The following is a 21374-nucleotide window of genomic DNA, read 5'->3' on the forward strand; positions in this document are numbered from 1 at the left end:
AAAAAACTAAAAATAGAACTACCATATGACCCAGCAATCCCACTACTGGGCATATAGCCTGAGAAAACCATAATTCAGAAAGAGACATATACCACAGTGTTCATTGCAGCTCTATTTACAATAGCCAGGACATGGAAGTAACCAAGGTGTCCATCGACAGATGAATGGATAAAGAAGATGTGGCACATACATACAATGGAATATTACTCAGCCATAAAAAGAAACGAAACTGAGTTATTTGTAGTGAGGTAGATGGACCTAGAGACTGTCATACAGGGTGAAGTAAGTCAAAAAGAGAAAAACAAATACCGTATGCTAACATATATATATGGAATCTAGAGAAAAAAAAAAAGGTTCTGAAGAACCGAGGGGCAGGACTGGAATAAAGATGCAGATGTAGAGAATGGACTTGAGGACACAGGGAGGGGAAAGGGTAAGCTGGGACGAAATGAGAGAGTGGTATGGACTAATATATACTACCAAATGTAAAATAGCTAGCTAGTGGGAAGCAGCCGCATAGCACAGGGAGATCAGCTCGGTGCTTTGTGACCACCGGGAGGGGTGGGATAGGGAGGGTGGGAGGGAGACGCAAGAGGGAGGGGATACGGGGATATATGTATATGTATAGCTGATTCACTTTGTTATACAGCAGAAACCAACACACCATTGTAAAGCAATTATACTCCAATAAAGATGTTTAAAAACAAAACAAAACAGTAAACAGCAGAAAAATCACATTCTTACCCCATTCCCTAGCTCCCCTCCCCACAGGCAACCAATGGTCTTTGTAGTTTCTTTTATATCCTTCTATAGATATGCCATATATATGCAGGCCAGTCCAGCTGCACCTGAGAGAGCTTCTGGTGACACAGTCTCAGAAGCCCAGATAAAACCCAGGAGGCCAAAGAGGGCCAAATAGGAGATCCTCCTCTGTGTCGTGTCCTTGTTGACTAAACAAGTAGAAATAGGAAAGACATAAGCCCTAAGTCCCAACAGAGTTCCAAACTTTCTGGTAGAGTGTCTCAAACCCATCAGGCTTGGAAGAGGCAGAGCTCTTGCTTCTGCTTTTAGGACATTTATTTTTCACCAACAAATTCCACCCGCTAATCTCTTTCACACAGATGAATCGCAGACACACATGTTCTCTCTTTATACTATCAAAATGGCCCATGAACATCTAACAGCTTGCAGCTCATGATATGTTTAGGCCCTGAATTTGGAGTTGGATATGGGCCTCCTTCCAGAGTCTTTCAGTGTCATCCAGGTAACATCTCTGAGGGTCTCTTGAGGCCACTGAAGCAAGAGGCTTAGAAGCTTACCTGGGCTTCTCCAACTGTCAGATCTTGCCCCCCTCCACCCCCCACTCCAGCCTGTCAGACATACCCCTGTCTGGGCCTCCTGGCACAAGAGATAAAACAAGAAAGGGGAACTCCTAGCAGCTGGTCCAAGAGATACCAGAGGGGAAGGAGCAGGAGAGACAAACATGTGGGGAAGCAGAAGGAAACTCCAGTATTTACAGATTCTTAAGCCAACAAAAGTGCCTTCATCATTTTCTGTCTGGAAGACAGATTCAGAGAGGAAGCTCAGAGCAACAGTTCAAGACAGGCATTTCCTATAGCCAAGTGGATAAGAGCAGCCTGCAGCCATGGGACAAGGTGAGCCAAGCCTGCTCTCCACAGGGCTTACTGGGCTCTCAGTAGCTCCTCCATCCTTACATGTTTTCATTAAAAGAAGCAGGATGGTGGTGGAGGCGATGATGATGTGACCGTGACGGCGAGGTGGTAGTGGGTGTTAATGGTGGTGGAGGTGATGGCAGTAGGGCTATGGTGGGGGGATAGTAAATGGGTGCTGCTGCTGGTGGAGGGGCTGAGGTGTGGGGGCTGGCAGTGGGTACTGGTGGTACTGGAGGTAATGGTTGTGTGGCTCTGGTGGGAAGGGTAGTAGTCGGTGCTGGCAGCAGTGGAGATGACGGAGGTGGGTTATGGTGGGAAGTGGTGGTGGGTGCTGTGGTAGCGATGGTACTGGGAGTGTGGCTATGGAGTGGCAATAGGGTAGGTTGTTGGTGGTAAATTGGTCATCGTCATGATGATGGTGGTAAGATGATGATGGTGGTTAAACGGATTTATATTCTTTATCCCAGGATCATCCTAACATGGCTCTTCTCACTGGGTTGTGGTACATCAAAGCTAAATGGGAGAGAAGGAAGGTAGGAGGCAGGGAATCCAACTAAAAGGGGCAGAGGCAGACACCAAGCTGGGAAACAGGCAGCAGCAGAGAATGCAGAAATCTCAGGGGCCTCTGTTAGCACATTTACATTTACAAGTTCTCGATGTAAAGTGAGAACTGCCAGAGAGGATGTCATGATACTCACAGGCCCCCTCCTTGTAGCGTTTTTCTGGGCTGCATGGTACCAAGGGTTTAATGAGCCTTTAGGTGAAAGAGCCACGTGCAATCTCGAGTGAGTTGCTTCTACTCTCTGGGCCTCACTCTTCTCACCTATAAAACAAAACAATTGGACTCAGTGATTTCAAAACCAGCTCTAAAAGTTGTCTGATTGTGTTCTTAGAAAAAAAATGAGTAGGGGTGAGCAAAATTCTGGATTTTATTCATTGCTTCTGGATTGGGACCAGAAAGGGGGGTTGACAATGAGAACAAGCTTCGCTCTTATTAATAATAGTAACAGTCCTACTTAATGGGACTTACTATGTGTCTGACATGGTGCCAAGTGTATTATATACATTACCTCATTTGCTTTCCACAACCCTGCAAGGAGGGATGATTGTTCTAAGGAAGAGGAAACTGAGGCTCAGAGTAGTTAAGTTACTTGCCTGAGATCGCACAGCTAGTAAGTGAGTTGAGCCAAAGATTTAAACCCTGGTCTCTGACTCCAGCGTCTCTGCATTTACTGACATTGTCATATTTGCCTAGTCTCCATGATTTCTTTCTTTTCACAATAGGCCTGGGGATCAAGAGCTGCGACTTCCAGGCAGCAAGAAACAATGTAGAGCACCACACCAATGACATCAGCTCCCAGCGCCTCATTGTGAGGAGGGGGCAGCCCTTCACCATCAGCCTGAACTTCTGGGCTCCAATCCGCACATTTTTGCATACCCTGAAGAAGGTAGTCCTCATTGCACAAACTGGTGAGTGGGGCAGGCCTCGACCTCTTTGGCAGCAGGACTGGGGGTTTCTTTCTCTTGCCCACCAAGGGGCACATGGCTCACACTGCACCTGGGCCTCCAGAAGTCCTGCCCACTGGCAGGGCCTGTGAGGTTGAGATAATATGCATAATAAGTAGCATTTATTATGATTCAGAAGTTTCTCAGCCACATTATCACTAAGGGGTTCCTTTGTTGCATATATAATATCAGTTTTGTAGAAAAGTCTGAATGGGATTTAACCTAGGCTAAATATAACATTTAATTGCTACTACTTGCTGAATCTGTACTACATGTCAGATATTGAGCCAAGGGCTTTACATGCAATATCTCATTAAAACCTCACATTGGGGGCTTCCCTTCTGGTGCAGTGGTTAAGAATCCTCCTGCCAATGAAGGGGACACGGGTTCGAGCCCTGGTCCAGGAAGATCCCACATGCTGCAGAGCAACTAAGCCCGTGTGCCACAACTACTGAGCCTGCACTCTACAGTCTGCAGGCCACAACTATTGAGCCTGCGAGCCACAACTACTGAGCCCATGTGCCACAACTACTGAAGCCTGCGTGCTTAGAGCCCACGCTCTGCAACAAGAGAAGCCACTGCAATGAGAAGCCCGCGCACCGCAACAAAGACCCAATGCAGCCAAAAATACATAAATAAAATAAATAAATGTATTTAAAAAAAAACAACCTCACGTTGGCCCTATGAAAGAGGTATCATTACTACACCCATGTTATACACTATGAACCTTTTCTAGATTTAGGTCCATGAGCGCTGAGGACCTGTGCTCTCCCATCACCCTTTACTGCCTCCCATTCCTGGATGGGCTGCTTTCATTCTCCTCCTAATCTAATTTTCACTTGCTCCATCTTTGGGATACTTCACTTTGTTACTCTGAGTTGTGGCAAAGAGATCCAAATGACCAATTCATCTCTGTGTGACTGCAGGAGAGCAGCCTTCCAAGGCCAACCAGACCCAAGCCACGTTCTCAATTTCCAGTCTTGGGGACCGGAAGTGGTGGAGTGCAATGGTGGAGGAGAGAGATGACCAGTCCTGGACTATCTCTGTGACCACACCCGCAGACGCTGTCATTGGCCACTACTCACTCCTGCTGCAGGTTTCAGGCAGGAAGCAATGCCTGGGCCAGTTCACACTGCTTTTTAACCCCTGGGGTCGAGGTGAGTTTGGACCTTGGCCAGCCTGGGCTACAAAGGACTCAAGGCCCCGGAGCTGGGGTACGACTGCTCCAGGCCTCAGGACCCAGCTCCCTCTAGGGCGGCACTAGCACTCAGCTCCTGTGGTGCCTGCCTTCTGGATGAATGGCCTCTCAGACCCAGGGTCCTCTCTTGGGGTCATCTTGGAAGAAGCAGTCCAGGGCTTCCCACTGAGAGCAGAGGCTTGTCTGGTGCTGGCTCATGCTATTTGGTCACAGGAGCTGAGACTCACTGAGATGACCCTAGGAGAACTACCCTCTTTTATAACAGGACAGGGGCCAAGAGCTGGAAAGCGCTTCAGGAAAAGAGGCGACCTGAGGGACGGGCTTCTCTGTTCCCTCCCTGGGCTCCCATAGTCTGTCTCCAGGGTGAATCCAGGTTTTGTGGGACCTGAAGTTTATATAATTTGGGGGACCCTCTTTCAGAAAAAGAACACAGAATTTTGAATTGCTAAGGCTCCTCCCTGGGCTTATAGGGGTCTGTACTGGTGGGGGGCCCAGAGCTGCAGCTTCAACTTCACAGTAAATCTTCCTTTCTGAGCTCTCTGCTTTTCTCCACTTGTTAGTTCTGTCCTTACTACAGACTGCTGGGTTCTCTCCACACTGACCTATCCCAATATCTGCCTGGAGCAACAAATCAAACAGCCAGCCTCCCTAGCTCAGCAGCCTCTGGGTGGACTTCCTGGCGTCAGGTGGCCTCCAGTGGCCACCTCTGGCAAAGCTCAGCTCTAGCTGTCGGGACTATTTCATCTAGAAAAGTCATCAGACATGGCTGACGTGCTCCAAACGGGAGCTAAGAGAACATTTCCTCTTCCTGCCCATTCTGAAGACTGAATCTGTCTTCCCTTTAGAATCTGCCACCCCCCACCTTAAACCTTTGTGTTCCCTGAACGGTTGTTTGGGGGACGGGAAAAGTTTCCTCCTGCTTGCCTGTCCCTGCTACGCCAGACAAGCCTTTTCCTTTCACAGCCTCATTACGAGGCAGGGCTGGGAACAAGGGGAAGTAGAAGAAATCTTACCAGGTTCCTGCACCCCAGTACCTGATGCCCTTTCTATATGGCACCTGAATCCCAGTGAGCTCCCTATCTCCACTTCTTTTGCCCAGGCTGGGGTTCTGCAGTATCCCCTCTGTCAGGTGGCCCTGTCTCTCCTCAGTTCAGGCCCTTTGCTTCTGCTCCAAGGGGTTTGGCAGGTTGAACAATGGATGAGAACTAGTGTCCATTGAGGTGCCCTTGCCCCATGTGGGTGAGTGTGGATTCAGGGCCCCTTCAGCTGGGGGAGGCCCCATGGCTCTCCGTACACTGAAAGACCTCAAGCCATTCCCTCCAAAACTGAGGGTTTAGTGTACCTGCCTCGCTGACTTTGAGCCCACATCCAGAGCTAGACCCTGATGGCCAGAGCAAAGACACAGCAAAGACAGTTCTGGGACAGTGCTTGGTTCAGAGGGAGCTCACAGTCTTGACTCAGTGCCAGGATTCTTGCCTCCATGCCTGGCTTGTAGGGACCTGTGTAGGGAAGGCCTCTCTATGGAGATGAGGGAGGCGTGGAGGGGGGCAGGGTCTGTCTGGCCAGGAGTGAGTTGTTGGCACTGCTCACCTGGGAGGTAAGAGATTTTCAGAGGTTATCTGGGACTCAGTCTCATCTTAGCATACTTGGAGATGGGGCTCTCCTGGATTCAAAAGGAAATTTTGCACCCTGTAATGAAAGAATCCTATTCATAAGCAGGGACTTTATAAAGGGGGGAGGGGCTACACCCAAGCAGAGAAGAGGAGGGGCTGCTACCTATGCTCTGAAAATGTACTTCCCAGAGCCTGCAGGGCCTGGGGCCAAACACCTCAGTTTAAAGTGATTTCCAAAGAAGAGATGTCCAGCTGACTTCACAGACAGTACTAAGGATGGAGGGGCAGGGGCCCAGGGCTCCTTGGGCCCATGGCTCTGTGATCCTCTGTCCCAGGTTTTTCAGGGATTCCTGATTTCTAATATGCCATCCTTCTTTTACTTTGAGTACCCTCATCCCAGTTGGATGCCTGGGGGATGGTTTGGAAATCCTCTTCTCTTTCTAGTCCCCCGGAACTAGTCTACCGCCCCCCACTTCACCCCTAGCACCAGGCAGAGGGAGACACTTGGCAAGCAGAGCAGGTCCCTCTGCTGCTCCCAGCTTCCTAGAGTGGGTGATGGCCTCCTTAAAGCCCCCACCCTCCTCATGATCCCCAGCCCAACCCTTGGATGAAGACAGCAGGAGAGGCTGCGGGGAGAGACCATAGGAGTCCCAGACCCACTTGGACACCCTGGGTGGAAACTAATGCTCTGGCTACCGCTCTACACATACCTGCTCAAATTCCCTTCTGCTCATGCCTGTCAACACGTTTGATTGGTTTTTCGGAATCACTTTTTTTTTTTGGTTGAACTTGTGAGAGAGACATAACAGGCCCCCTGGGACGCTCCCTGGGCTATTGCCAAATTCTCTTGGTTCAGTAGCACTCTGGCTGCAAGTATCTTCGGGAACCAGCAGGCCTTTTAAGGTTGGCTTGTTCCTGTTGGCTGGCTGACCATGAAGGCCACCATGGCTGACCCAGGGACTCTGACCCCCTTCCCCACTCTCACCAGAGAGGAGCCTGGATCCCAATGTGGGGTGAAAAGAGGGGGTTCCTCCTCAGTCCTCATCAGGCCTGGAGCTGAAGAGAAGGCCTGCAGCTGAATCCCACCTGAGCATGGAGGGCAGAGGCCTGGAGGTGGAGGGCAAGCCCAGTATCCCCCAGAGCCTCATTCCTGCCTGCTTCTCTCCAGAGGATGCTGTGTTCCTGGCGAACGAAGCTCAACGCAGGGAGTACTTGCTGAACCAGAACGGCCTCATCTTCCTGGGCACAGCTGACTGCATCCAGGCTGAGCCCTGGGACTTTGGCCAGGTACAGGGGCCTCTGGGGAAGCCTGGGGGACAGTGAGTGTCCCATAACCTTCAGTACTCAGGTCAAACAGAGTGGGCAGGTCCAAAATCCCCTGGTCATGAGGCCATTTCTTTATGCAGTTTCAGCCCCGTGGTACCTCTCCTCCCTCAGAGCCACACTAGACCATCCTCCACAGCTTCCAGAGCTATCTTCCTAAAGACGACGCAAATCAAACCTCTGTTAAATCCCCACCATCTACAGGATAAAAAACAAATCCCCAGGCTTGACACGCAAGGCTCTTCACAGTGGGGCCACTGCTTTCCTTTCCCCAAGAGCCACTCCATGCTCCAGCCCCTGGCCATCCCTTGAATGTGCAGGCTGAATATTCCCTCTGCCAGGAATACCTTCCCTCCCTTATCCCCTGGAAAACTCCTACCCATCTTTTAAGGCCCTCTGAAAGCCTTCCCCAGCCCCCAGAGGCAGAGTGACTCTCTCCACTGTGCTCTCTGGGTGGGCATCTCTCCTACAGCCCTGGCCACGTTGCTGAGATCTGTAGCCTAAGCAGCCACATGTCCCCCTCACTCCTAACCCCGGGCTCCTCAAGAGCAGGAGCTGCTGTCTTATCTGCCCCCACACAGGACTGCCCTGTCAGGGGCAGTGGGAGCAAATGACATGGAAAACGATAGAAATGAGAGGACTCGACACGGCCCTGGCGCTCAAGAGCTCACGCTATCAGGAGTCAGACAACAGAAGAGGCAAATGGCTGGAGTGCCGGGCACAGGGACCAGGCAGCCCTGGGGGCAGAGGGAAAAGCCAGAACTCCCAAGGGGGCAAGGCAGGAAGGAGTGGAGCCTGAGTCTGGAGAAGGACGAGGGGACAGGGTTGACTTGTGGGAAGAATGCCTGACCTGCACACCCACCATCATGGCCCTGTGTGGTCCTTATAGTTCGAGGAGGATGTCATCGACCTCAGCCTGGACTTACTGAGCGTGGACAAGCGGGTGGAGAAGTGGGGCAACCCCGTGCATGTGGCCCGTGTCTTGGGTGCATTGGTGAGTGAGGACAGGGTCGGGAGGGGGAGGTGACGAGACGGCAGCCCTCTGACAGAGCTGCCCCACCTCTACGGCCCTGGCAATCTTCAAATCACAAGTGGTCCCCTCCTCCCACGGTGTGGGGGACAGTCCTTGAAGAAGGTTCTGAGTGAGGAGGGAAGGACACTAGCATCCACAGGGGAGAGAAAAGCACAGGGAGGTGTCATCCCTCAGGACACAAGCCAGCAAGGACTAAAACTGGCCCGGATTTCCTTGGCCCCTCCCTTCCTCCCCACCCCCAGCCCAACCTGGGGGCTTAGGTCCCTGGGAGGAAGGGGGTCACGTCCATCTTACCCAGTGTTTGCTGCTAAGGTGGTCAAAGGCATTTGTTCTCATTTCTAAATTATTCCCATGAAGGTAGCTTGGTGCTTTCCTGTTGTCCTTAAAAGTTCTCTCACAGGAATAACGTGTCCCGCATTTCCTCATGTGGCTCCGTCCACGCCTCTGAAGAGCTGGTGAGGGACAGGGCCAGCCTGCGAGGGGGAGGAAGCTTGGGATGTGTGGGCCTCGAGGCCCCAGGTGAAAACACTTACAAGGAATGGGAGCCAGGCAGGCCAAGGGGCAGCCCTCCTGCCGCTCTTGTGTCCTGAGCTTTGTTTTTCACTACGGCCCATGAAGCCCTGCTTCTGGAGGACTTGTTAAAAAGGAGGATTCCCAGGAATTCCCTGGCGGTCCAGTGGTTAGGAGTCAGCGCTTTCACTGCCCAGGGACACGCAGGTTTAACAAGTTCCAGGTGATTGCCATGCAGGTGGTCTGTTCACCCCCCTTGGAGAACTGTGATGAGCCCTCCTTGCCCATCCACATTTCCCCGAACAGCTGCACGCCCTCAAGGAGAAGAGTGTCCTGCCCACCCCGCAGATCCAGACCACCGAGGAAAAGGCCTTGCTGAACAAGCGCCGGGGCAGCGCGCCCATCCTGCGGCAGTGGGTCAAGGGCCAGGGGAGGCCCGTGTATGATGGTCAGGCCTGGGTGTTGGCTGCCGTTGCTTGCACAGGTACAGAGCAGGTTTGCCTGCCGCACCCAAACGTCCCCTTGGCGACGGCGCAGTGTCTGCCCTGCTTCTTGGTTTACCCCTCCTCCACCCGCAGCACTTCCCCGCCTCCATCACACCCATAACTGCTTCCGGTGCAGTTATAACCACTTCCGGTGCAGTTATAACTGCTTCTGCTTCCGTCTGGCCAAGAAACCAGCTATTTATCCCGAGCAGCTCCTCCCAACCAGCTGCTGCTCCTTTTGCCCCTTCGGCAAACTTGGGCCCATCTGGTGAGCTCTGCTCCCAAACTCACTTTTCCCCAAAGCTTCCCCTGGTCCTGCCCCAGGAAAGCAAGCCCTGCTGTGTATCCCGTAAGCCTCCCCCCGCTGTGTACTCTGCCTGCTGTGTAACTGGTTTGTTCCTCGTTTCTGGGCCCTCATATGGCCTGGGTCTGGCTGGTGTCAATTCTAACTTTCTGGTGCCTGTGCCCCTTCTCTTTCCACAATGTCACGTGGCATTTAAGATAGTGAAAGTGCCCGGTGTCCAGAGGAGACCCTGAAAACGCTAGCCATGTACCCTGCCCCCCACATTCCAGGCCTCTCTGGTGCCCTGACCCCCTGCCCCCTTCCATGCAGTGCTGCGAGGCCTGGGAATCCCTGCCCGCGTCATTACCACGTTCGCCTCAGCCCAGGGCACTGGCGGGGGCCTGCTCGTAGATGAGTACTACAGTGAGGAGGGGCTTCAGAATGGAGAAGGCCACAGAGGCAGAATCTGGTGAGAAGCCCGAAGGGGATGAGGTCCCAGACCTGGAAGGGCTCCAAGCCCGCGGGGTGTCACCCATGGGAACCCCAAGGGGCCCTGCTGAGAGTAGGCCTTCAAGACTCTTGAAAGCAGCATGGTCAGGGTTGAGTTGTGGAGTGCATGCCCCTTCCCAGGACCACTTTTATGCAGCATCCTCCTATCCCCCTAGTAACAGCTGTGTCATTTCTAGGACCGCTTCGGGACTCTTTTTTCCCCATTTGAGTTGCTTCCTTTTGCTACCTTCAGGATCTTCCAGACTTCCACGGAGTGCTGGATGGCTCGGCCTGCTCTGCCCCAGGGTTATGACGGATGGCAGATTCTGTACCCAAGTGCCCCTAATGGAGGTGGAGGTAAAGCCTGGGCATGGGCCCAGGACTTCCCTGGGCTGCACAGAGCTGCATGAGGACAAGGAGTCCTTCGGAGAGGAAAGAGGGGCAGCAGGTGGTCCAAAGGGGGTCTGCATCCCCTAAAACAGGAGAAGCGCCAGGAATGATAGTGACCAGCAGAATGCTGACCTGATGCCCGCAGGCTCAAGGGAACAAATGTGTTAGCTATCTTGGCCCCAAGGTCTCAGGGAGACTAGCCCCCCTCAGAGCAACAGGTGAGGGAGCTAAGTCTCATGGAAGAGCAGAGGGTCTTAAGACAGCTTGTAGAGTGGGACTTCTGGGGTTCTGGTTGTGGATGAAGAGGATATCAGGATAGGCTCAAGCTCAGAAAAGGAATCTTCAGGAGTTATAAAAGGATGGCTCTTCCTTTCCCAGGAACAGAACTGTCACAGAGCCTGGCACATAGGAAGTGCTCAGCAAAGGCAACCTATCCGTATCATGTCTGTAGTCAAGCTGGCTTAGGAACTCCCGTGTACTCTGCACCTCTGAGGTTATTACCTGTCCAGTTTCTGAGAGGGCTTCTGCCATAGGCCATGACCAAAAAGTGTTGTCCCTAAATAGTTTCACCTCAGCAGTGCCCTCTCAGAAACCTTGCCTAGTGCCCACCTCTGACCTTGATCCCAGGGGAGGGACAATAGGGCATAGGATGGGGACTGCTGTTGTGAGCTCTGACCCAAGCTGAGGTCTGGGCGTGGTCTCGCTCACCGACCTTTCTCCCTTTCTCTCCCTCAGTCCTGGAGGCCTGTGATTTGGTCCCAGTCAAAGCAGTCAAGGAGGGGACGCTGGGGCTGACCCCTGCAGTATCAGACATTTTTTCCTCGATAAATGCCTCATGTGTGGTCTGGAAGTGCCATGAGGATGGGACACTGGAGCTGACCGACTCCAACACTAAGTATGTTGGCAACAACATCAGCACCAAGGGTGTGGACTGTGACCGCTGTGAGGACATCACGCAGAACTACAAGTATCCTGAAGGTACTGGGCAGAGGAGGGCCCTGAAACAGGAACAGGAGGAAAAGAATGGGCCAGACACACGCAGGCCAAAGAGAGGTCCTTTCCCCATCATATAAAACAGGATTTCTCAGCCCTGTTTGACATTATTCACATTCTGGACTGGCTAACTTCGTTGTGGAGGGCTGTGCACCATAGGACATTCAGCAGCTTTCCTGGCCTCTATCCACTAGATGCCGGCTCCCCCTCAACCACTGCCACCAGTTGTGACAACCAGAAATGTCTCCCAACATTTCCAGATGTCCCCTGGGGGCACAATTGCCCCCAGTTAAGAACCACTGCTATACAACAGCACAGTTAATACCAAGCCCAGCTGCCAAGAGATGTTCTCTCTCTTCTGCTCTCCTTCAACACCCCTCCAAGCTGATTTGGAGCCCACCACTGCAGTGTCCACCCATTTGTCCAAACAAGAAGCCCTGCGCTGTCCTTGAGTCTCCCCCATCACCACCCCACTGTACTCTCACACCCATCTCCTCATCTCCTTCCCCATTGCCTGTGGGTCATCCAGGGCCTCATCATCTCTCGTCTAAAGTATTGCAGCAGCCTCCTAACTAGACCCCCGCCTCCAGTCTCCCCATCATTACTCTATTTTCAACTTACAGTTTCCAGAATGAGCTTCCCAAGACACAAATATAATTATGTTACAGAATATTCCTGTTCCAGAATATTCCATGGCCTCCATTGCCCTTGGAATAAGTCCAAACTTCTTCACTTAGGAAGATTCAAGTCCCTGCAACTTGTACAAAAACTAGCTCTCTCTCCGTTCAAGGGGAAAATTCATAGCACTTGAAGAACTTGATCCCGTGAGTGGCTTTGAAGAGATACACTGTATCTGTGGTGGGTCTAACACAGATCTTTTTTTAGCTAAATATGGACCTAGAGGTTTGCAAAGCTCATGTGGCTTTGGCATTTGAACAGCAGCGAGAAAATGAACCTTAATCCTGGGCTGCTATTAGAAGGGTCTACACCTGCTGGGTAAGAGGTCTGCTTTGTTTATTCCATTCTTCAGGATCTCTTCAAGAAAAAGAGGTGCTGGAGAAAGTCCAGGAAAACAGAATGAAACATGGGAAAGACGATGGCATCCATCCTCCCAGTCTCGAGACTGATGATCCTTTACATTTCTTCTTGGAAGCACCCAGTTCCCTAGCCCTGGGAGGGGACGCCCGATTCTCTGTGAACTTGTTAAACCCTAGTGACCATGATAAAGAAGTGCAGCTGGCTGTTGGGCTGCAGGCAGTATACTACAATGGTGTCCTTGCTGCCAAGCTCTGGACGAAGAAGCTTGTCCTTACACTCAGGGCCAACTCAGGTAACTCTCTACGGCCCCCCTCCCCAGACACTCTACACACCCAGCTCCTGCCCTGGGCAGGCAGCGGCCATACAGCACCCCCTGCAGATCTGAAGAGATAGCATCTAGCCCCTGGTGTGCCCTCTCTCTCTCTCTTTCTCTTTTTCTCATTCAATACATATTTATTGAGCTTCACACAGGGAAAAAACCCCACAATTCTGATTGCAGTTATATCAGCAAACAGACAGTGTAAGAAGTGTTTGATAAGGTAAACAGAGTACAATGGCGGGTTAGCGTCTTACCCAGGCTGGAGCAGGCTGCCCCCAGGTAAATCGGGCTGCCCTCGGTCTTGAAGGTTGAGTAGGACAGTGTCAGACAGTAAAGTGGGTCAAGGGCGGGCTTCCCTGGTGGCGCAGTGGTTGAGAGTCTGCCTGCCGATGCAGGGGATGCGGGTTCGTGCCCCGGTCTGGGAGGATCCCACATGCCGCGGAGCGGCTGGGCCCGTGAGCCATGGCCACTGGGCCTGCGCGTCCGGAGCCTGTGCTCTGCAACGGGAGAGGCCACAGCGGTGAGAGGCCCGCGTACCGCAAAAAAAAAAAAAAAAAAAAAAAAAAAAAGTGGGTCAAGGGCATTCCAGGAAGAAGGGACATATGCTCAGGTTCTTCCTCCTCCTTCAGATTCTTATTTAATTGAGTTGGGATGGGATCCAGGCACTGGTATTTTTTCAGAGCTCCCTGGGTTATTCTAGGGTTGAAATTCCCTGGACTAGAGCAGTTCTCCAACTTTGCTGCATATCAGAACCACCTGGGGGAAGTTTGATGCTCAGCCTGCACCCCAGACCAATTAAGTCAGAAATTCTATGGTTTGGCCCAAACATCAAAAAAAGTTTTAAGTCCTTGGGTGATTCCAATGTGCAGGCAAGAGAATCAGTGGAATAGTGCTTGTCTACATGATTGCAGCAGCCTCCTGACGGGTCCCCCTGCCTCCAGTCCCTCCACCCTGTTCCCTTTCCAAGGGAGGGAGGGATGGAGTGGGGGAGTGGTGTGAGAGCTGGACAAGGCCAGATCATGAAGCGGCTTGTAGGTCCTGCTGAGGAGTTTGGGTTTTGTTCTCCGGGCAGTGGGGAGCTGGTGGGAGGTTTTAACCAGGGGAGTCAATGTGATCAGAAATTCATGGGCAGAATGGAATGGAAGGGGTCGTATTAGAGTCGTGGTTCTCAACCTTGGCTGCACGTTGAATCACCTGGGGAATTTAAAAAATACTGATGCTTGGGCCTCACCATCAGAGTCTGTTATAATTGATTTGGGGTGTGGCCTGGCACTGGGATTGTTTTATAAAGCTTCCCATATGATTCTAATGTACATCCAATGTCGACAACCACTGGATTGGAGGTTGGAAGGTTTTGTAATAATCAAGCCAAGAAATAAAGGACAAACTAAACTAGCTGCACTTTTCAAATGAAGTCATATTGAAGAGGTAGGCTAGATTGAACTCGTGTATGTGGGGAGAGGGTGCTTCCAGCTTGGGTGAGCCTCCAGAATAGGGCAAATGGGGAAGAGCAGGTTTGGGGAGAAAGATGTTGAGTTCTGTTTGTGGCATGTTGGATTTGAAAGCCCATAAGACATCCAAGCTGTGACGGCCAGTAGGCAGCTGGAAACCTAAACCTGGTATTCAAGATAAAGGCCTGTTTGGGGGTGGGGGGAGTGGGAGAGGACTGTGAGAGGGTGAGGAGGAAACCCAGGCAGCACCAGCATGTTGGGGTGCAGGGGGAAGTCAGGGAAAGAGCAGAGTGAGAGACTGAGAAGTGAAAGAGAGGATGGGGGCACGAAGCAAGGTCAGCAGAGAGGCCATGAGAGGTCAGGGCTGAAAAGCGTCCACTGACAGAGTGGTCTGACAGAGAAGCAATGGCAAAGACCAGGTTCCTGGGGCTTAAACAGATTGAGAGTTGAGGAAGTGAGACAAGGTGTGCAGTCCTTCCTGGAAGAATGGATGGAAAAAGAAGGGAGACCTGGTGGTAGTCAGCCAGGGACACTGGGGAGGAGGGTGTTCTTTGTTTTCTTTTAAGATGAGAGACAGCAGAATCCACTTACATGCTGAGGAAGAATCAGCAGAGAGAAAAGGATGGAAACCTCAGGAGAAATGGGTTATAATTGATGGTGCAATCCTTGGGGAAATGAGAGGCAACTAGAATAATTATAGCTCACATTTATCAAGCACTTATTTTTGGCAAACATGGTGTTAAATGTTCTATATGCATCATCTCATTTATCTTCATAACGACCTTATGAGGCAGGAACCATTATTATCCCACTTTACAGATGAGGAGACCAAGACACAGAGAATTAAATAATTTGCCCGAAGTTACACAGCTAAGCAGTGGTGGGGTCAGGGTGGGGCACTGATTTAAAAAGCAAAGGACTGGACTTGGGCAGGGGGGATGCCTCACCCTCCGGGGGGGTTAACAGCAGGGGTAGATGTCTATATCTGTAGGTTGCGAATGAGAACATGAGCTCGAGAGGCTTCCTCAAGGACGAAGGATGGCTTCATTTTCTCTGCAAAAGGGAAAGAGCAGAAGCAGAGAAGGGGAGGGGACTAAGCATACATATATTCAGCCACAGCTGGGTGGCAGGTCTGAGACCAGCACTTAATGACTGTCTCGTGAACCACAAGCCGTCCCTCCAGGTAGGCATTGTTATTAGACAAGGAAACAGGCTCCAAGAGCTTCACTTGTTCTAGTTCACAGGTGCCCTTTCCCGAGCCCTGTGGAGGTGGTCCATCAAGAGTGTTAGTGGCGGCGGTGATGGTGGTCATGGGTGGGTTCTTGACTGAGTTCAATTTTGAAATTGCTGTGAGGAATGAGGCATCTTTCTGGCTTCAGTGAGGTCCCAACTCCTTTGCATTGTGTGTGAAACTACTGCTCATTTCCAGGGCGCATGCACTCACCCCTGGGTGCTGACTCCACCTGTCATATGTTTCAGCTGAGAAAATCTCCACCTTCCTGTCCTTCTCCAATTTTAAACAAAACCCGCCAGAGAATAGTTTCCTCAGACTCACCGCTATGGCAACACACTCCAGCCCTACCTGCTTTGCTCAGCAAGACATCGCCATTTGCAGACCACACCTTGCCATCGAGGTAGGCACCAGTCCTTCCCCATATCACTGGCGTTTGCCGCTACTCAGGTCCCCGTTTCAGAAGGCACCGAGTCTCTCCAGCTTCAGAGCAGGTGACGGTGCTGAAGAACTACCAGGAAATGCTGGGTTGAGAGCTCCTTCTCTTGAAAGAGATGGTTTCTTATACATGCTATTAAAGTTTAAATCTTCCAACTTTAGTTCAGATTAAGTAAAGTTTTCTAAAATCGGGGTCTTCCCAGTTGCTGCCTCTATACCTACAGAGATAATAACAGCCTATGTTTATTTAGCACTTTGTACATGTGCCAATGTATTTTCACCTCTTTTACTTCTTTTAATACAAAAGCCCTGGGAGGTGGAATTGTTCCCATTGTTCAGAGGAGGAAACAGTCCCAGAGAGCATCATGCCCACGATCATAAAAATAGGACATTTTAGAGGCTTAGGGCTCTTGGTCCAGTACTCTTTCCACATGTCTACCCAGACCAAAACGAATGTGACCTGGTCTCTGCTCTGGAAGAGGTTATTACAGTTGGGCAAGGGAGACACAACGTGTGGTCTTTTATGTCAGAGCTTTAGGAGAGGTACAAAGTCGCTCTGGGACAAGTGAAGTAAAGGGGATTAATTCCAGCTGGTGGGTTTGGGGAAGACTTCATGCAGGATGTGGCATTTGTGTTGGGCCTTGAAAAATGGGTAAGCTTTCAGTGCAGAAGTGGGGGAAGGCCGTTGCAGACAGAAGGCTGAGTAAAGAGGCCCAAAGGAGGGGAGCCTGAGGGGTGCATTGAGGCTCCGAAGGTGCCCGAAGAGGCTGGCGTGTCTTGCAGTCAGGGGAGGAACAGATGAGCCTGCAGGTAGATTGGGAGCAGATCAGGAAGGGCTCTGAATGCCAACCGAAGCTGGATTCTGAGGACAATGGGAAACCCTCCAAAGTTTCTAAGTGAGGGAAAGGCACCATCAGAGGTTGTCAGTGATGGGTCAAGGGTGAGAGTAAATGCAGGAAGAGCAGGTAGAGGGGTAGAGAAGTCAGCTGTGGAGTTTGGGTGAGGATGGCAGAGCTAGGAGAGTAACTGAGGAGGCTTCAGGGAGGGTGGCCAGGAGGGGAAGGAGTGACTGCAGCTCTGTGCTCTTGGCATCTCCCACAGATGCCAGAGACAGCAGAGCAACATCAGCCCCTTACGGTCTCAGTCAGCATCCATAACTCCTTAGATGCTCCCATGAAGGGCTGTGTGATCTCCATCTTTGGAAGGGGACTCATTCACAGAGAGAAGAGCTACAGGTAAGAGACCGCAAGCTTCTCAACCCACAAAAACATCTCAACTGGTCAGAAAGGCAGGAACCCAAGATCGATGACTGTCTTTTTGCTTTGTCTATGGAGACAGAGCAAATACCTGCCAGAGTTGAACTAAAGGATTAGGGCCTCTCTCATCCTGGGGCCACCAATGTGGGTGCAGGAGTGACGGAGGAGGCTCTGTGCCTCTCGGGCACCTGACGCTGGCTGCGGCTCTGGTCACACAGGGAGAGCCTGGGTATTGCTGGTGAATGCAGGTGAGGGGGTTAGGGCTGGGTGGGAGGGAACGCCACAGGGAGGGTAGGCTGCCTCTCAGTGAAGCCAGAGAGCTGCATTCTACTAGTGACAACACAATACAGAATTTTGTTTATTTCTACATTCTCTTTTACTCCTATTCCCTACCCCCATTCCCACTACCACCCTTCATATCCCTTTTTTAGTATGTATGAGTACTGTTGCTTCATGAGTACTGTATTCTTAACTTACGTAAACGGTGTTACGTCTAATTCTTTTTCTTTTCATTCAGAACTATGTTTTTACGATTCATCCACATGTCAAGTCCATTGCTTCTGCTGCATATTACTCCATCGTGTACACCCCCGACTTCCTACCACGCCACTCCACAGCGCCTCCAACTCTCGGACACTACAGATATACGTCCCCTTACATACTCGCTTGAAAATCTGTGGGAGGTGGGGGGAAATACGCGCAGGAATGGAGTAGCTGAGACATAGGATATGACCTGGTTTGACCACGTGCTATCAGATTGGCTTGCATAATGGCTGCAAGAGTCTACAACTCCCTCCAGCAGTACTTGACAGTTTCTATCTTCCTACCATTCCTCCACTCTTGGCAGTACCCAGCTTTGTCTTTTTTTCCAGTCTAACAGGATAAGGTAATATCTCATTATTGTTTTAATTTGTTAACTCTTCATATGTTTATTAGCCTTTTCCATTTCCTCCTCTGTATAGTTTGTTTTTAACTTTGCCCACTTTTCTTTTGGTGTTCCTGCTTTTCCTTGTTGATTTGTGTGTGTGTGTGTGTGTGTGTGTGTGTGTGTATACACAAACCCTGTATAGTCTAGATTAGTGCCTTGTTGGTTTTAGATGTTGTATCTTCGTTCATTATTGCTCCTTCTCTCATGAAGTCCACGGCATCTTCTGCTGAATACATACATACAGTTTAGAGTTCACGATGCCCTCTCCTACCACCCATGAGGTCCCTCACAGGTTGTCTGGTTGTTGAGCCACTGCCTCAACCTCAAGAAACTCAGTGGGTCAGTCTTGCCCATAAGTTGAGAGGAGGGACTACCAACATTTAACCAGACTTCTGTGTTCTCCCAGCTCAACTGTGGGGCAAAGCTCCTCAAAAATATCTGCACCATTCCCTCAGTCAACATAAGAAGGTCCACAGGCAGACTAGAAGGTTGCTAATAGGGCTGCAAAACACCACCTGTTGACATACTGACATCTCAATATGCCCACTGGACCCTCTGCAGTTAGCAACGAGGGTTCCAAAACAGCCTTCCCAAACATACTATTACTAAGAAGGAGACCAGACTGAAGTCGCAGGTGATAAACGAAACAACAGGTGTAACTTGGAAGCCCTTAGAATAGGATGTTTCTCTTCTCAAACATACAACTGCTCACCATAGGAGGCGCCTGCCTTCCATCCCCTTCAAACCTCCTCTAACAGCAAGGTACTTGGATGTTTATTTCTTCAGAGTCCACTTCTTTAAGCAGGTAAGGATCAGAGTCACTGGGACCAGCAAAGCAATGACCCTGGGACAGAACTAGCACCTGCCTTTTCCTTTATTTCAGATTAAGTTCGGTGCAGTCCAGAAACACCTTGCGCACCCAACTCAAGTTCACACCAATGCAGGTGGGGCTCCAGAGGCTCACTGTGGAAATGGACTGCAACATGTTCCAGAACCTAACCAACTTCAGAAGTGTCACTGTGGTAGCCCCTGAAACTCCAGCTTAAACTTCCAGCTCCAGCATCACTCTCCCCAACCACCCCTTGAATCTACAATCTAAAACCGAATGTGCTGGGAAGAGAAACTCGGCTTATCAGACAAGTAGATCTCTGTTCAGGTTGACCTGAACAAAGAGTGACCAAGAACAAAACTAGATTCCCAGAAATCAATAGAAAAGACATTCATTCATTTCTGTCACCCCAGCTCAAGGCACCCATGAAGACTAGTTGTCTTAGAACGGAAACTACTGGGCTTGAGGAATAAAAAGAAGCCTTTGTAAAGGTACTCAGATAAGTAAATTCAGATTTTTTGAGTCCAGGGTTCTTCATAACCATTTACTGTTCACTCATACATTAATTTATAAAGGAAAAGAACCTAACATTTAAATCATTCTTGTATTTCTAATGGAATGGGACAATATTAGCTAAAAATATGATTTTTAGGTAATCCTAAGATTACACTGACCAGTGCCATCCCTGACCATTATCCTTAAAGATCCAAAGATGACTGAAGAAAGTTATAAAACACACAGCATGAGACCTGAGCACAGAATGATCTTCTAGACTCAGCTACAGATAAGTCCTTATTAGAGTTAAATATTACTAAATATTAAATATCCCACAATTAAGTCTGATGTTAAAAACATAAATTTGGTCCAGTAGAGAAATACACAATTATTAAGAATAAAGAAAATAGGACCTATTAAAAAAAGAAAAAGAAAATAGGACCTTTAAAGAAAGATAAAAGAACTGGACTCCTTTTGTACAAAGTTACAAGTTTTTTTGTTTGCTTACATTTTGTTGCTTTGATACTCTGTTTCATTTTAGTTCCTTTTCCTTATAACACTTTTTAAAAGTACAGAATGGCACTTTATAAAAGTAAATTAAAACTCTTAAAAAAATAAAATAAAACTCTTGACTCAAGGAATTTCGACCCCAAATACACACTAGTCTCTCAAAAGAACGGCTGCTGGACTTGGAGGGTACTATGCTAAGTGAAATAAGTCAGACAGAGAACTATAAATACTGTATGATATCACTTATATGTGGAATCTAAAAAATACAACAAACTACTGAAGATAACAAAGAAGGGTGGTGGGAATTTAAAAAAAGGATAGCTGCTGTTGCTTATTATACCTAAAGAGACCATGGGAACATCAGAAGGGCAGACGTGATGAAGTAAATCTATACAAGACAAAGGACCAGCAATAGAAGTGTGGAGACCTGTAGTACATACATAAGGCCTAAGTCAGGTCACCAGAATATACATCACTGTGTACCTTGCTCTCTAAGATATGACCTTCCAGGTTTACCATGCTTTCCAAGATGTGATTTTCCAGACTGATGCAAAAATATAATTAACTGGCGATGGTTTTGCAAAAGGATTAACTGAAGAGGCCCTTAATATTATATAAACTCTCATACGTTTAAAATTTCTTGATTTATAAAAATTTTGTACTTACATTTGGGGATATGTAATACAAAATAGAGAACAACAATACAAGTATGTATAAGGAAAACAACCCTGTTCAATAAGGTGAACAAACCTAACAACTGAGCTTGTTAACCTAAAAAAACAGCCAGTTATATTACCAGTAAGATGGGTTTATTCAGGAATAACAAAGAACTGCAATTCGGGTCAAACAGGCTATGGTAAAAGCCACAGGCAAGTCCCACAAATGAAGGAGTAAAAAGGAGGAAGCTGGAGTTCTGAACAAAATTCCATGGAGGAAAGCAAGAATTCAGGGTGATGAGGGGTTCTCACTGGCTTAGTAGCTGAGGTAGTCAGTTTCTCCTAGGAGAGGCAATATACATCATTCCTGTCTGTAACTGACAGTCCTTCCTGTTATTGACCTACAGTGGTACTGCATGAGAGCCGCCCCCCCCCCCCCCGCCCTGCCCTTTCTGGCCTCTCAACTCATTTTAAAGAAGGTTTCCCTTTATTAATTTTCACAAGCTCAATACCAATAGAGGCATGGAGTAAACTGGAATAATATTCAGAAGAACCTCCTGGTAAGAATAATTATATTCTATAACATGCTGAAGTACTAAGAGGGGTTCTGGAGACATCTGCTCTAAAAAAATTCAAGTCTTTTTCTTCTAAATATATTTCTGAGCAGAATCAGATCTTTAGACCTATAAACCTATAACAAAAGCAATGTTGTTAGTCTCAACCCACA

At 49.4% G+C, this 21374-nt stretch overlaps 1 protein-coding gene across 1 annotated transcript; it reads left to right on the forward strand.

Annotated features, from left to right (window-relative positions):
• Nucleotides 1-1499: 1499 nt before the first annotated feature.
• EPB42 (erythrocyte membrane protein band 4.2) lies at nucleotides 1500-19897 on the forward strand. The gene is made up of 13 exons (XM_029238266.1): nucleotides 1500-1655; nucleotides 2958-3143; nucleotides 4106-4336; nucleotides 7159-7277; nucleotides 8203-8307; nucleotides 9163-9340; nucleotides 9955-10093; nucleotides 10367-10470; nucleotides 11239-11481; nucleotides 12527-12826; nucleotides 15784-15938; nucleotides 17075-17208; nucleotides 19041-19897. Exons 1-13 carry the CDS (start codon nucleotides 1646-1648, stop codon nucleotides 19201-19203), a joined length of 2067 nt encoding a protein of 688 aa, XP_029094099.1. The 5' UTR covers nucleotides 1500-1645; the 3' UTR covers nucleotides 19204-19897.
• The last annotated feature ends 1477 nt before the right edge of the window (nucleotides 19898-21374 follow it).

Source organism: Monodon monoceros, unplaced genomic scaffold (assembly GCF_005190385.1).
Source record: "Monodon monoceros isolate NGI ecotype Baffin Bay Population unplaced genomic scaffold, NGI_Narwhal_1 Super_Scaffold_21, whole genome shotgun sequence".
Taxonomy (NCBI): domain Eukaryota; kingdom Metazoa; phylum Chordata; class Mammalia; order Artiodactyla; family Monodontidae; genus Monodon; species Monodon monoceros.